This window comes from Ptychodera flava, chromosome 6 (assembly GCF_041260155.1).
Source record: "Ptychodera flava strain L36383 chromosome 6, AS_Pfla_20210202, whole genome shotgun sequence".
Taxonomy (NCBI): Eukaryota; Metazoa; Hemichordata; class Enteropneusta; family Ptychoderidae; genus Ptychodera; species Ptychodera flava.
In genome coordinates, this window is record NC_091933.1 from 37,661,041 (window position 1) to 37,678,401 (window position 17,361).

Consider the following 17,361-nt stretch of genomic DNA (forward strand, 5'->3'; position numbering starts at 1 on the left):
TTGGTGTTTAGAGGGATAATCCGCAGGCATTACAAAGGGACGAAGGTTGGGTGCGACTGACGTTGACTTTTTTTCGATGTTCTGTTTGTTCCTCTCACGAGACGAACGAATGTAAGCGAGCTTAGGATGAAGGAGAAACTGGAACGACGCCGCGGGATGGCCACTTCTGACGGAAGACGAGCTACGTGAGTGCCACCGTTTCTCCGTCGGTTTTTATGCGTGACTTTGGTGCCGCCGTGTCTGTATCATTAAGTATTACAGTTCACCAGTGTATGAATCATCCCAGGCAGAGAGAGAGAGAGAGAGAGACGGTGAATTTTCGATTTTCCTCCATCATTTAAATGAATTCAAGCGCTTTCCCAATAAAAAAAACGCTTTGAAAAGTTATACGTACGGGTAGAACACCGGTAGACCTTATTACAGTCTGTGCGACGGTTACTGACATCATGGCCCAGCCGTGTTTTACGATGCACGGCATTTCTCTCATGGGGACTTTCAAATGTGAGAAAGACGGAGATCTGTTTAACAAGCTCAAAACTTTATAGCCTGAATCATCTCGCTATAAATAGAACGCCGCTCGCTTCGACGTCCGTCCGATGTAATTGCAAGACACAGAAGAACACGCTCTCTCCATAAATACCAGCCAATCTTCCAAATTTGGTTTTTTATTGAAATATTCTGAATTAGATATCATATGTTGACGTACGGGTTACGTCAAAAGTGCTTAAACAGACTTGTACCAATAACACTTTATTTCGCTTGGTTTTCCTAATTAAAGTTAAACTTTTAAAATTTGGCATCAATTTCCGTGGAAGACACAGGCGCGAAAACACGTATCGGGTCAAAATATTGCTTGGCAGTGGAATGTTAACAGAGAATGACGCCCCCAACGGCGTCCATAGAAAAGAATGAGTCATAGCTCAAACAGGTGCGAAAGTCACTCGCATGCGTTTCCATTTCTCCGCTGCAATTTGCGAGCTAAATGAAAATCGGTCTGTTTACATCCCTTATCTCTATCGAATGATAATGAAATCTTTACTTTGTTGTGTAATGGCAACATCCTAAATCCATTTTATTCCATTGTCAGGCAGCGTGTAGCGCTTATGAAAAAGCGCCTATTCCCACGCAGTGTTAGTCTCGGGTAAATAGTATATTGCCAACGCAGTCATTTCACGCGTTGACAAAGTTTAATCAGCTGGTGATGGTAGAGTGATGCAGATCCGGCAACCATAGCAAGTTTCCTTGTTCTGTCTCGCAGTAAAGATATTTCAGGCAGGTAATCTCATTTTTCAAATGCCATGAATGAAGGGGGAAATTGTACTACGACAAGCTGAGTGTGGTTTGCGTGTGGTGTTGATTTTGTATCGGGTACACCGACCATATACCGTGTATAATTATTTATTTAGCGTCAAGTATCCGACGTGGATTGTAAGAAAATTGTAGTTCCGGGTGATGTTAAGGCCGAGCGAGCTATTCGTGATTAAGAAAGGAATTAATTCTTCTAAAAATCACCGCGCCCACTTCTAATAATATCATCGGAGAGTAATTTGGGTAGATTGGCGCTCATGGTCGTTTTGTTGTATTTATCGCAAGTTTGCGTTGTGGAGTTTTCGTCATTTTACTGCATTCGCATGTCGTATAGGCTGAGCCATGTCTTTACGAGCAAGCGCCAAGAACAAAATAATACAGTCTTTTGAAGGGTACATCGCGTTAACTTGGGTGAAAAAAACGCAGCACCCCCCTCCCCCTGCAAACTTGATGAAGTCCAGTGATACATTTTGTATTGCGCATTCGTAACAAGCATCAGAAGTTTCCAGTAACGTCTTCCTCTGACAACCATGAGGTGATGCAACTCCTCTTTCATTGTGGCGATGTTCAAGTATCAAGTCCCTGATAGGTAAACTAATATCCACCCTGTCCTTACGCCGTTTCTATTTCCAGTTGAAGATTTTTAAAATCCTAGCAGCAACTTTCACAGCCCCTAACCTCGTATTAAATGTATGATTCAAATCGCCTGTAGATTATTCACTGAGGAAGTGCAAAGCCGCACCCTGAACGCCCATTCCCGAAATCTTTGAATCACCTTTAATTCAAACGTCCATAATGGTGATTGAAAATCGTCGCCATCGCCTTCTGATATTAAATATGTTTTAAGTTGTGGGAACTGTATTACAGATTAAATGTAGGACAACAAACAATTCATTAAAGCGTTTGAACCCCACCCCTACATTTTTTAATTTCTGATATTTTGTTTTTGACTCCACCTAAAAGTAAATTCGCATTTGTCGGACGACAACCTTTTAGGGTAAACACCAGAAGAAATACGGTTTTTTTTTTGGGGGGGGGGGGTTGTGTTGATTTCTGAAAGGGCTTCTCCTTTATTTCTAAGGGGAGAGGGGAGAGAGGAGGAAAAGGGCAGGGACAGAGATAGACGGAACGTTTTACAGATTCCATATAGGACAGCAGATAATTCATTTAAGTGGTTGAATTTCACCCTATAAATATTGATTGTTACTTTAATTTCAGAGCCTAGAATTCTTTTTTTTTTACGCCAGCTCAATCACAAGCGTAAAACTTTTCAGATAAACCACCGAAGAATAAAACTACCAAAATTAATGCGATTTTGTGTGTTGATCGTTCGAAGGTGTCCTTCCATTTATGATTTTCTAGTGCGCATGAGAGAGAAAGAGAGAGAGAGAGAGAGAGAGAGAGAGAGAGAGAGAGAGAGAGAGAGAGAGGATTTCAACCGTAGCTCACCCAGACCTATTCTTTGCCCTATCCAATACAAAATAATCACTTCATCACCTAGAGTAACAGGCTGTTGGCAGTAATTGAGGTTTCCACCTTCCGACATTCTGTAACAGCCCTAGTGATGTGCAGTCTATATTTTGAACCTCACAGTAACCAGTAGGCAACGGTGTCATGGCAACTTGCATTCTGCCGATAAATGTTTCCATCCCCACCTGTTACTCAAAGAATTTTGAAGTAAACTGTGGATATTTCAGGTGTATTTTCCGGCATTCCACGAAACAAAGTTTTTAAATCGACTGACTGGGTTGTACGGGTTATATAAACCCATTCCTTTGCTCCCCCTTATCCTGTGAAGGGAGTTACAGTGAACATTCCAAGTATACTGAAAAGCGCTGGGCACTGGTAGTGTGTCGGTTTTGTCTAAAAACGCATTGATTGACTCGATAAAACTTTCAAAGGGAAATACGAAAAAATAACACCATTTAAAACGTGATTCTTTACAGAAACTAGTGCGATAATCAAGGATTAAAGATTAAAAATTCCAACGTTAACATCAGACAATTCATAGACATGAATGCCCTTAGAAATATACGTCGTATACATGTATATATGTATTTTAAATTTTCTTAATGTCAGCAGCTAGCTATAAACTGTTGACTGGGTATCTGTCCTCGAGTCCAAGTAACCGTTTCCAGAACACTCGCCTCGGAGTCCCCTTCAGATACAACGATCATTCGTGCCAAATGAGGTCTTGTAGTCAAAAATGTCTTTGTGCTTTAAGTGACTCGTTCCCCGTCGTAACTCCGGAGTATTTTGCAAAGTTTTCCCCTGGATACTTACGAAAACTTTCTTAACATTTTCCGTATCAAGGAATCTTTTAAAGTACTTGTACATGTAAAAAAGCATTCTTAGTCTCTAAGTTTATCAGATCTCTAAAATAGATGATGCAAAAAAGAAAGGGTTGGGTGGGGGAGCGAAATATTTGCTTTTTCGGAGTAAATTCCCGCAAATTTACCGGCTCACAGTATTCACAATTCAAAATGGCCGCCATTGGGAATGTTAACCACGGAAAATGGCGATTTTTGTGTAAATAAAAATCTAACTTTTCCCCATATGTTTCAAAACAAAGTCTGTACAGGGTATAGGCCAGGAATAAATTGCGGTATATTTAGAGTTTCGAAAATCTGATGTTCACGATGGGCATCCTGGTTAAAAGAATGGCTTTCTAATATATTGGGAAAATTAATAACTGAATAGGATTTTCCCCTGTAATATCAAAGAGCTTTCAATCGTATAACACCATAATTGTGTAGGTTATGAAAAGTATTTACATTCAGGAAAAACTTATTCACTTACTTAAAAAGTAAATTAGCAAACGTTTCGTGTCTTCTTCTTGTTGAACGAAGTTCGAGCATTGACCACTTGATGTAAATGACGAAATGCAATATATTTTCGATGTCAGAGCGCATGTATACCCCCTCCCCACCACAGGGCTATACCATTTCTTTCAAGTATCCATACATGGCAGTACTTCGTTTTTAAGGCGGTAAGACAGGATTTAGATTTCTTTCTCAATTTTTCTGCCCCGAGAACACCGTCCGGGCCGATGGCTGTACTATTAAAATATCCCTTCACTGATACGTTTCCTGATATAACTCAATGTTTGAGTAGGTGTATTTTAAAAGACGAAGGAATTTCCAAGAACAAACAACTTCCAGACTCGCCGCTCTGTTCATAGTTGATTAATTCACAAGGTGACTGTATGCCAAATAACTGTCTGTGATACAAAATTGCGTGCAGTTGTCTAAAGACAAACTTGCTCAAGCACACTCTCGGGTGATAATCAGGCCAGTCTCCAGACACAGAGTTGAGTTAACATCCTGTCTCCTTCGGGGCTATTTGCACTGCATTTACCTAATATCATAAATGAATGCGTGCAGGCTGCAAGTTAGTCTGCGGAGTGTCGCAGACATCGACTGGTAACCTGAATAAGCCAGGGCGAGCTACGCGACGCCCTTGTTCGATCAGTGGGGGTCACAATTAAACCACTTTACGTTTTGTAATGGTGGTGGATTTCATGGGGAAAAACAACAAATTGTTTAAAAACGAGACTTACTGAGCCACGATGGAAAGGAAACTCACCTGACTCCCATAAACGTTTGCGTCATGGAATATATAATGAGATAAACCTTTGATACCAGACCAGTTCTCGGTATAACCGGAAAACCGATGTGTACCAATGGAAGTTTACTTCTTGGAAATGCTCTTGTGACGAAATTTGCCGAAATAACTTGAATTGTACCCCATAGCCCACAGACGCATTGATGCATTACGTGTCGCGTTGACGTAATATTTCGCTGAGAAGTTCCGTAATCTACAAAGGTCGGACACAGCCAAAGAGATCGCTTTAAAAATTATCCTTTTTAGGCATATTCGGTCAGAAACTCTCTCCATGTCATTATTTTATTTCAATATTTCGAACTGTCCCTCCCCCGACCCGAAAAAATGTCCAGTCTTCCCTTTTGGCCTGCTGTTATTCCTTAAAATTTGTTAACACATCTCGATAATGTTACTTGAAGCCGTAAAAGTCTTGCCATATTGTCTTTGGAGTGATGAAAATAAGCTACGGATCTCGCAGAATCTATACCGAGTACGGTTTATCACGGAATACGTAAGAACTGGCATCATATGCTCGATGTAGGGACCAGGGGCCAGATTCTGTGCAGGGGCATTGATCTTGTGTTAGCAAGTGTCCAATCGAAAGAAATTCTTGTTTCTTGAGAATCCAGACTTAATGAACAGAGACTATTAAGGAGTTGAACATCCGTACCTATATCGTCCCGAGCAATCTGAAACTGAATATTTCAACGCCAACACACTTCAAAGCCTGGGATTGCTGTCGTTTTGGCATGCATAGTCATTGCTTGGAGGGGGAATCTAGCAACCAGGGTATGGAAAAAAGTGTTCGATTTGTTAGAGGAGACCATTTGTTTTGGATGTATCTGCAGGATGATGTCATTCCTGTATGAGTCATCCGCCTGATAATGCAGTTGCTCCGTCGAGTGTGCGCACCGGTCGTAAAACTTGACACTTCAACGATTATCCCCAACGCGAAATGGACATGGATACCACGGGATGAATTTCAATGTCATATCGGACGATCAGAGAAGTCTGTCAGCTCGTGGTATCCATTCGCATCTCGCGGAAATTTTTTTAAAAGTTTCAAACGGTTTTACATCAGAACGAGCAATGAGAAGAGAAACGAAACTGTGAGTAATTCGATCTCTGGACTTGGGCGTATGTTGCGCGCAAAATTATTTACAAACATGTTTTGGCTCAGAAATCATGTATTCGATTAATTTGTGCTTTTTACTTTACTTTGCCGGGAACAAGCAGTTCGGGGAAACCAAAGCTACCGCTAGCGACTCAGAAAAGAATTACGGATAATGGTGTTCCACGCGCGCAGCAAAGATTGCTTCACCTTCGAGGTTTTGCTGAGAGCGTGATGAAAGTTTAACCCAACCAAACTAATAAGTGGTTCAACTTAGAAAGAGAGGGACCACCGCGTGACGCTCCTTTGCTGTTCATAAATATCCAAAGGATTTTTAATGCCTCTTTGAGTTAACTTGAAATGAAACACGATGCGTGTTTAAAGGAACTTGAAGACGGTCGGGAAGGACAGAAAAATGAAGAAAAGAGTGAAAGTGCAATGAGAGACTAATAGATTTTTCGGTGAGACTTTCATGAAAAGGGATCAAGACGGTATGTTAGGCTAGGGAATGTGTTTATAAGATGTGTGGAACAGGCAGAGTAAAAACGGGCCCCCAGGTAAGAGGGATAATAGAATCTCTGCAGTCGAGAATAGAGACTTCGCCAGAAGTGACCAGTACGATTGTACAAAGTTAGAGGAAAGAAATTAAAGTGGAGGCAGACGTCGCATGGTTTGGTATTGAAACTTGAAGTTGCGTGATGTGGTGACTCATACTCGTTGTCATAGATCGTGGTTTCTCCTCATTAAATAGATTATCTCGGGGATGAAGCATTTATCTCTTTCACGGGTTAATTCGTATTGATGCGATCTGTCCTTAATACGACTGTCAATGCTTGGATTAATGACGGACTTTTCCCAGGTCAATTTCCACGTTTCGTTGATTGTTATGACCAGATGCACAGAGATACTGCGAGCATTTTTGACGAACTTGAATTCGCTACATCCTTTCCCTGCTGCCGTAATTGATAAAAAAAGTTTGCCTGGATGCCCGGGCCTGCATTTCGATCGCTACCGAAGAGGGCGCGCTCCGTGCCGCCGCGCTTTGGAGAACGACTCGCCGCCCGTAAGTCATACTGGGTTCATCTCAGGCGCTTCTCACGAACATAATTGATTCCATAAATCTAGCCTTTCTTTTATGGTCTCCACTTCCGCTACCATGTCAGTGCATAATTCAAGATTTATCGCCTATGGCTGGAGGAATGGTATTAAAGTACGGTGACGCCAACGAGATTATGTATTTCAAAGGCGTGATTCTGGAAGACATTTGTAACAAATAACGATCAGTCAATTCCTTATATTCATGTCTTGCCAACTTTTCTGTTCATAGTTATTTTAATTATGCAGCTAAAATATAGACAGCAAAGGAATTGAGTAGCTTTGCCGGCCAACACAAGTGAATCGACAGGATTGAGATAACTCTCCAGCTCTGAGGTATAGGTTTGGAAAGCGCCCTCTGCGAGCACCTCCATCACAAACACACTGAGTCGAGAAAAAATGTTTTGTTTTGTTTAAGTGTACAAAATTAATTTACATGTAAAATAGTCAATGTAACAAGTCAGATACCCCAGTGTCAACGTAGAAAGTACGGCCCAAACTTTTGGTTTTTCGAACTCGGAGACCATATTCAAGTAATCATGTATCGTGTTTTAAACTTAAAATATGTATACGTGCTTTTATAGGCCTGTAGAGGGCCATCCCATTCTTCGGTTGTAGGATATTGGTAGAGTTTACAGACTAGATCCCTAACTTTGGAATGGATGTTCATTGATAGGGTTCAACGTCCTTGCTGAATCTTTTCAAAGACGACATAGGTTTACAACAATTGCGTAGCTAGGCTAGTCGTGTGTATATGACTAAAATACTATAGGTAATAATACCTCCCTGCCATCCATGGATAGACATTATTCGAAATTATTTCGGTGTTGTTTCTGTGCATTTCTTTACAGATATTTTTATGACAGTCAAAGTAACGTGTGAGATATTCCAAGCAATTGATTTTCTGTCTGCAGGTATTACAAGACCCGCTGTATATTCAGACTCCACCGACGTCACGTAGCTTGAGTAGCAGAGCGCCACCTATATTGGCTTCCTAACTTTTATTTACGTAAGTGTTTCTCACGTTTACTTGTATAACAGATTTATACTGGAATGTTCTCGTTTTGGCCTTTTTTTCATCCTTCCACTAGTCAACGTCTTCAGCCAGCAATCGACACTGTATTTGAACGCCCTCATGAGCTCACTACATATCAACTTGTTCTTCTTCTTGTGAGAAATCTGCCTTCTGACGATCAGATGTTGAACCGTCGACAAACAAACGAACAATAAACAAAAATATTCCAATTCTTTGAAACTCTATTGAAGTTCCCTTGAAATTCTGTCAATGAATTTTAGTGTTAGATTTAGATAAAAGGAAAGGACGACCTCTGGCTGGAGTATTGTCCAGTCATTTAAAGTTATATTCTAATAACACATTTTGTCTTTACATACGCACAAACTAACTGATATATGAGTAACACAACACTCATTTAAGGAGATCGTTCATGCTTTGATTTCCATTGATTATGCAAATGTATTAGGACCGATCCAAAGCCCCCCAGTATGTCTCCATATTTCTCAACTATCTGGTTAAAGTGCATAACAACAAAAATCTCAATCAGTATAGAACTTTGCAAAAGGTTCATTTTGTTCTATTTTTGGGACATCATGGGACAGAAACTTGGCGATGAATGTTTATGTCTAAGAACGAAAGACTCCCGAATTCAAAATAATAGTTTTGTAGAAATCCTTATTATCCTATGTTAAAGAATTTCCAAGTATATATTCAAAACAAGTATATGTGTCCTGTGGGACTTACGTAATGTTTTATATTTTTCCTGTTTATGACGTTTGCATTTATCCAGATCTAGTAAAGCCACGGCAAAGTGCTCCAGCTGTAACAACAGGCAGTATGCAACGTTGAGAATTCTTACAGGGCAATCAAGAACCACAACTTGAATATTTTAGGGCGGCAAGAATGTCCCTGTATGCACGCAATTTGGTGATTAAAGGCGCTAACAAGGCACCGTTATCGACTGTACAAGTGATCTGAACACCCAGAGACACAAGGAGAGTAGAAGAAATGTCTCTTAAATATCAATTATGGCGAACTCTGAGCCATAAAAATGTAAAGTTTTGTCGAAGCCAACATCGCCATAGCATACATTCAATGATAAGTATCCGGTCGCTTCTGTGAATCTAGCATTCATAAAATGAGGATATCTAAGTGAGATGAAACCTAAACGTTAGTGTATAACATGCACTTGATTCAGACCCACGTAGATCTGTGTACGTATATGTATGTATGTAGTGGAATATATATATACATATATACATATATATGTATATATATATATATATATATATATATATATATATATATATATATATATATATATATTATATATATATATATATATATAGCTTTCCTTGTGGGAAATTACAGTACAAATTACTTCAAGTACAAGGTAATTATATTTGGAAAGCTTACTTAAGTTTTTTGCATCTAGAAGCGTGAAGATTGCTTAATGCATGAAACTTAAGTGATCGATATAATAACTGTGTACTTGAAGTAAATTGTGGTACACACACACATTTACAATATATATATATATATATATATATATATATATAATCTCTGAAACTATCCCCTTTGAGTGGAAAGATTATGCAAACTCATGATGAAGACTCCAACTTCAAGCTAAGTTTAAATCCCTAAGTTTAAAAGTTTAAATGACAGAAGATGTGGTCAGAATCGATCATTGATGTGTGAGGTCCAGTCCAGGCTTATCCTTCCAAGTGCTGACATTTTGTATAAATGGTCATTCGATAATGATCATTGTCAAGTTCGTTAGACCCGCAACAGATCTCCGGAGCTCCTTGGCAGTCCTCATTGAAAAGGCATTTATGCTTGCCGCATAAACTTGAGAAGGTCTTTCATTTTGCATAGACCGGCACACACATACGGTCTGTCATTTTACAAAAACTGCAAGTCCTCTCCTTTCACTCAGCTTTTCAAATAACCCAGAATTGTTAATGACATTGGAAAGGGAATCGCCTATACCTGCCATACTATTGATGCTGGCTTATTCCTTTCTCTCATCTCCTTTTTCTCCCCGTTATCTCTCTCCATCCCCTACTCCCTCTCTCTGTCGATCATTAAAAATATTATAAATAATAAACAATGAGTAAATAAATCGGTAATTCTATTGTCCATGATAGTAGGGTTTTAACTCGAGAAACATGCACTTTCAGTAATCACGTCCAACTAACGATTTCAATAGTTCCCCCCCCCCCGAATAATACTCTACTAATCATAATGATACTGGATTCTCTGAACATAATTTTGAAGCATTGCTGGCTTTGTCAGCAAGTGTTGAGGCATAACAACTGCCACCCAAGAAAGTTTCCCCTTTTTCCTGTACACTAATCTTATGTTAGGAGTGTTTGAAGTTTAACATTGTACCGGTCGCAAGAGGAGCGACATCTTTTCACAGACAAGGAACAGGAATAGTGGAAGGGACGTTAGTAAATGGGGACACAGACGTGGCGTCAGATATCGGTGAGTGAGGAATTGTCAGACTAAATTATTCTAATGCAACCCACCTCTCTCTCTCTCTCTCTCTCTCTCTCTCTCTCTATCATATACACGTAGATGCACACTAATCGATGAGAAATTGCTACTAACAGCGGAAAACGCCGCGACTCGATTCTCTTCAAGTATCCGGTAATAGACAATATTTATGAAGCGCGCGTACTTTCAGACCGAAGCCCAGATAACAGGGCCTTCATTGCTCATCATAGCTAGGTGTAGGCGCAGAATATTCCTTTCAATATACCACAAAAGACAAACACTTGATGCCATCAATGAGTTGTTATATATCCTGTTTTGTCTGTCCTTGGGCAAGATTATTTGGAAAATGATGGCTTTTATAGTGTTGTTGAACTCATCGCTGATGACCAGATGTTTCAACATCTCCTATTGACACTGTTTATCGACCCATTTCTGTAACTCCCCCTTTCCTGTTGTTGACAACAACAATAAACAGCAGTCTGTTTGTTTTACTGTAAAGTCAACCAGTGAATACGACCAAAGGAAGGAATTTGAACAATTTATAGGAAAATACCACAATAAACCATTAAAGAAGAATTTGATTGTCAAATCGCGACAGAGGGTGAAAGGTTTCCCATTATGCTATTAAAATTCGTGTCCCAGAAGGAATATTCAAACAAGAGGTAACCTTTTGCACTTGTAATGATACAATGATATATAGCCTATGTTAGTCACAATTGTCCAATAGTTCCATGTCGATAATTCTGGATAATTTGTTAGTCTATGTACTCCAATATATCAAATCGAAAATGGAAGATCGCGAGCAAGTGAAACCATATGTGACATGGTAATTCTTGGCCATACAAAGTAGATTTTCTGGCGATAAATTCAATGATTACTAGGACAGAACTCGAGTTGCGGGTCACTGAAATATCACCAAAGTAGCAGGTTATCGTTTGTGAATTTTCCTTTCTTTATTAATTAATTAATTCATACACTGTCTTATCTGGAGCACACAAAACTAGACTAATATGACTTTGCGATATAATTTGATAGAGATTGTCCGAAGCAAACACGGTACAAAAATCTGTCAACGACACTGTCGTTTGGTACATTGAATTCTTTCACATGTCGACCACAATTGCCATCCTTTTATAATTCTATGAAATGTGAAATGTCGTCGGAACTTGCTGTTGCGGTCATTTTCCCAAGAGTTCGGGTCTTTTGGAGATTTTAGGCAATTCCGGCATCGTAAAGAGTTATTGAGTTTTGAGTGGAACTGAATACCCCCAGTCGCAAGACTCTCTTTGATGCGGTCGACAACTCGCATCACTGTCCTTCAGTTTGGGTTTACGGTGCCATGGAGCATAAAGTTGGCAGTATAGTAAGGGACTCACCAAGCTACCTAGGGTCAAGGACTTAGTCGATTTTGAAAGCGAATTGAATGAAAAAGTTGAGAATCTATTGGTGCTTCAAGCTAAGCTGGGGAAGATACGACAAGTAAGGGTAGTATTTGGATGGTACATAGTTAATCTCGATCAAGGAGTGTGTTGAACGTAGGCTACACGTTTGATTTATCGTGTCAAGAGATTTCCAGAGGTGCTTGTCAATGGAATGACCGTGGGACAATTGAACGCTATGAATGACGGGACAGCTGGTTGAGAGCCACTTCTTTAACTTGAAAAGCGTTGCTTAAGAGCTGCTGAACACGATTTAAAAGCTGTAATTTCCTACAACAACATCATCGTTTTGGTTTTTTTAGTGATGTTTAGAATGAATTCAGACACAATTCGTAATGTAGGCATGGACTGCCAGCGTGCTCTTTTATCAGCTTATTATCAAACCATGGTTTGCCAGAGGGCCTTGCGAGTCCTTTAGCCCGGCACAACTACCACTCCTAGCATGATTTTATCACTGTGATGTTCACTGGTAATACTGACGATGTGAACATGCCTTCACAGAAAATTAAAAAAACAACAACAACAAAAATATACGATGATAAAATATTTTAAGACACAAAGATACTTGATAACGATAGATATTTTACAACTTTGTGAAACTGAAGGAGATTTTTTTCTCAAATGGAAACAAGGTCTCGGCTTTACTAGACACAAACTGAGAACGAGTTTCAGTCCCTTTCTCACCTACGAATAGCCTAAAATGCATACGATATTATTTATAAGTTCTGTAGCTTAAAAATTAAATAAAAAAATTAAATAATGTTGGAAATGTTATATACGTCCTCTAATGTGCAAATGTGTCTTATCAAAAAATTCACTGTAATACGTATAAATTTGGTCGGTTTAGGGTTGTAAGTTATTTACAGAAAAAAGTAAAATATATCTTTGCGTGAATATCACTCATATATATTGGCCTCTAGTGTCTGTTATGTATCCCCTCTTTGAGAAAACTGGATTGAAGAGAAAGAGAATACAATGAGTTCCATCCTAATATGTTTCCTTCCTATTAAACAGTTCATCGTTTTAATGTCTGATATTCAACTATGTTCGCGATCCCAAACTTAATGTTCATGCGCTGTCGCTCTGTAATGACTTGAGTCCAAAAGAAAAAAGCGGCTCTCTATAGGCTGCCGTTGTTTCATCACTGTTATATTTCTGTCCAAGAATTACGTCTGGGTGGCAGGTTTTGGCTTTCGAGCGTTCCCAGTGTGTAATGATCCTCTTATGTTTAATAAATCCCGTGCTGTTTATTTCCAGATAGTAAACCAAAGAAAACACACCGACTAATCAAGCGTGTATATTTTCAAGACGCTATGCTGCCATCCAAGAACTGCATATGCTTGTAGTTGTACCGTGGACTAGTCTGGGTACAAAATTGTTCATTTCATGCATATGTTCCTTCCAGAATAGCATATTGCAATCACTTGCACACGTTGATGTCTATAGTTTTTCTACACTTTTTACACTTCACATAGCAGCACCAGTGAAATTTACAATGGCATCTTTCCACCACCTCTTGCTTGTAAGTATTGTAGCCTCGTCCGCAGCACATTATAGTGCAGCCGTCCGTGCCCTGGGAAGTCTTATTACAAAATCGGCCCTGCGTTCCAAGTGAGCCCGTTCGATCATCGCGTACACAATAGTCTGGGGACTGCTCTAAGTATACGAGATCGTAATTGGTCGGCTCGTTGTATTTTTCATTGGCGACATGTAGTTTCCCTCGCCTTGAGTGTCTCATCTCCGTCGCCCCATCATACTTCTCCTTTAAGCGTTCCCCGACATCTCTGAAGTTGGCCAGTTGCAGCCAGCAGGTCTTCATACTACACGACCCGGACACTCCGTGGCACTTGCACGCAACTCCGGCCATAGACTGGACGACCTGAAAAGAGCAACACAAAAAACAAAAGATGATTGTTGTCATCTGTCCATCAAAGTCAAAAAGAGGATAGTTGTGTTCAACTGTCCATCAAGGCCTGAAGTGTCTCACGCAATCCACTTTTCTTTGGTTCACAGCTATTCTCAAAGCAGACCGGATACCGCCTTTGCTCTTGGCTTGCGATGCACGTCTACGATTCACTCGACCGGATTAAAGCTGTATTTTGTGGCGGACAATACCGTACCACCCAACTAATTTCTGACTTAGAAAACATTATGTCCCCCGAAGGTGAGACTAAGAAACCCAAGGCCTGGTGGCTCGGTTTTATTTTTCGAGGGCTGGGACTTCCCTGCCTACTCGAGTGGCTACTTAACTTATCCCTCGTAGCTGTTGATCCCGCTCTTTGCAGTTAACAGCATTTTTGGAGGGATTTCAGACGCCACTGCCGGGGGTTGTTTCTTTCCAAAATGCATTGTTGCCAACTTGGTTTGCTGTAAATGATATTGTGGGTGGAAAAAGGTTATTAGAGCGCTTTCAAGTCTGGTTATCCGTCACCAACAAGACTTTATTTTTTCACAGCTGCTTCGGTATGGCACAAATGAATCCGAATTATCATGTGTCACTTAAAAAAGGTCCGCAACACATTAAAGTCTTCCCTATTTTGACTTATAAGCTGAAATATATTGAAACATGTGGACATGTATCGGCGAATTTGACGTCACTGACGGGGCGGGAGCACTGTGTTTCTCAACCATGACACGCTTCTTGTTTCCAGGGTGTATGAAAAGGATATTAGTCGTTCAAACTCTTTCTTTCTTTTTTCTTTTCCTTATTTGCAGTCAACGCACGGGATTAGGCGAAATCAATTTGTTCGTCGGGGTGAAAACTCGTCAGTTGCAAATGTAAACAAAACCATACACTGCCGTAGGTAGTATGAATAAATCTTAGATCCAGTATGGCCTCGCTCCCGGCTCACAAACCAAAACCTCCCTTCAACCTCTCCAGATGGTCTTGTCGGGTTTTGAATCGAAAAAGAAGCAAACCAACAAACTACAACAATTACAGCATCTGTGGATGCTTTCACTAGCAAAAACAGAACTTTATGGTGTAATGGTGTAAAGCTGTGATTTATCGAAAGTGATGTCATGCGATTGAATATTAAACAGCTGCTGACAATCGGGAGATGATTGAGTTTCGGTAAAAGCTCTTTTTCTATCGCTTTCAGAATGAGATGTGTGTGGAAAAACGAATAGTAAGGCGACACATCGGGATGTATGGCGCGGATACTTGTAGTACAGTCTCAAAATATGTTGCTATGATGATAAGTTTTACTTTTAATAGCTTTTGAATTTGCCGACGGATAAAGTGAATTTTCATCAGTCACGAAAAACTTGAGTCCAAGATGTGCTCGACCCGAGACCGGTGGAAATAAACCCCTGATTTTCTGAGTTGTGGTCATGTTGGAATGTCCGATATCAGCTCCAAGATTGCTGAATTCAGTCCGTCGAAACGTGTCACGCCACGATTAACCCCATCATCTATCTCTACGAACAAAAATATAATTTTACGAATGGTGGCTCTGGCAAAAGTGTAAGCCTCACTGTTCAACTTTGTAACTCGCGATACGCATCACACAAGAAATAAAATGAGACAGCGAGATTGTCCAAGAAAGACACATGAACTGTGCTTTAGAGAGGGGGCCCCTCAGCACCAACATTTGATCATGGGATCAGTCAATGGTATGCAAATCGGTTAGAAGGAAATACCTACGGGGGAAATGTCGAGAATGGCAAAGAATATGTGACATGTTGAAAGGTAAAGCCATTAATGTGGCTGTGGTGTATCGTCGAGAAACACACTTTAAGAGATCACCTGCAATGTTTCATTGACTGCGCATCAATTTTCAGACTAAACGTTCATGTTGCGACGCTAATTCAAAATGGCAGAGAGAAACGTGAAACTACATTCTTTGGTTTTCTAAGCCTTTAAGGCTCCATCTGCTCAACTATTGTTGTGTTTTCCAGCTCAAGGTTTTTGTTCTCTTTGGGAAATACAGTTTCTTGTTCTCCTCCCAAAAACACGTCGATATGTCTCGCGTCAACCATCTCAACACACCCTGTATGTGTGTGTAGTATATTAACTGTTGACAACCTCAGGTATGTTAATGCATGGGCATAGGCTTACATACATGCAAAATCAGTTTGAACATACTTTTCAATCAGACCTGGTCAGAAAATTGTGAAAATTGCCAAAAATATGTTTCGCATTTGATTAAGTTGAAATTTATCATAACATATTACTTAAGTCAGGTCACGTGACCATAATCTGTTATTTTCCCGCCAAAATTGTATATTGCATATAACTGAATATTCCAACCGCTAAACATCAAAATATTTAAAACATTATTACCAATTAATGTAAAATGGGATAGGAGCTTGTGTTAAAACTAGTGGCAGATGCAAAATTATTGAATTTTGAATATTATTTCTTCACAAAAAACAACAAATACAATATTTCTGACGTTTAACATGAATATTTTGAATATCAGAAAGAAGTATAGATAGAGTTTCATGAGTGCCATGTATTTTTGAAAGAATATGATAGATGTTGTTTCCAAAAGTGCAGAGAAAATCAAGAAAATTTAACGGTTTACGGTTGGAATATTAAGATTAATAAAGACGTAAATTTTGGCGGGAAAATATCCGATTGGTCACGTGACTCAACTCGTCAAGATTTAGGTAGACATTTTTTGAAGAATTTAATAATTCCAATAATTAAGCCAAATATCAATCAAATCTGGTGGTTTTTAAAGATAATTGATCATTTTTTACTTTTGGCTTGATGGGTACAAACACCCATGCATTAACTTACTTGAGACCGAATGCTACTCTGTACTATAATCACTCGTCCAGAACATCACTGCAGTTTTTGGTATCTCACTGTGAGATACCATGGATGCACTACCTCTATGGAGATACCATGGATGCACTACCTCCATGGAGATACCATGGATGCACTACCTCTATGGAGATACCATGGATGCACTACCTCTATGGAGATGCCATGGATGCACTACCTCCATGGAGATACCATGGATGCACTACCTCTATGGAGATACCATGGATGCACTACCTCTATGGAGATACCATGGACGCACTATCTCTATGGAGATACCATGGATGCACTACCTCTATGGAGATATCATGGATGCACTATCTCTATGGAGATACCATGGATCCACTACCTCTATGGAGATACCATGGATCCACTACCTCCATGGAGATACCATGGACGCACTATCTCTATGGAGATACCATGGATCCACTACCTCTATGGAGATACCATGGACGCACTACCTCCATGGAGATATCATGGATGCACTACCTCTATGGAGATATCATAGATGCACTATCTC

At 39.8% G+C, this 17,361-nt stretch overlaps 1 protein-coding gene across 3 annotated transcripts in view; it reads right to left on the reverse strand.

The window, feature by feature from the left end:
* Nucleotides 1–11,559: 11,559 nt before the first annotated feature.
* Nucleotides 11,560–17,361, reverse strand: part of LOC139135681 (protein Wnt-5b-like) — a 67,441-nt gene continuing 61,639 nt past the window's right edge. For all 3 annotated transcript variants that reach the window (XM_070703281.1, XM_070703283.1, XM_070703282.1), the window contains exon 6: nt 11,560–13,949. In XM_070703281.1, the coding sequence (XP_070559382.1) occupies nt 13,491–13,949 (459 nt within the window). In that variant the 3' untranslated portion in view covers nt 11,560–13,490. The remainder of the gene's footprint in view (nt 13,950–17,361) is intronic.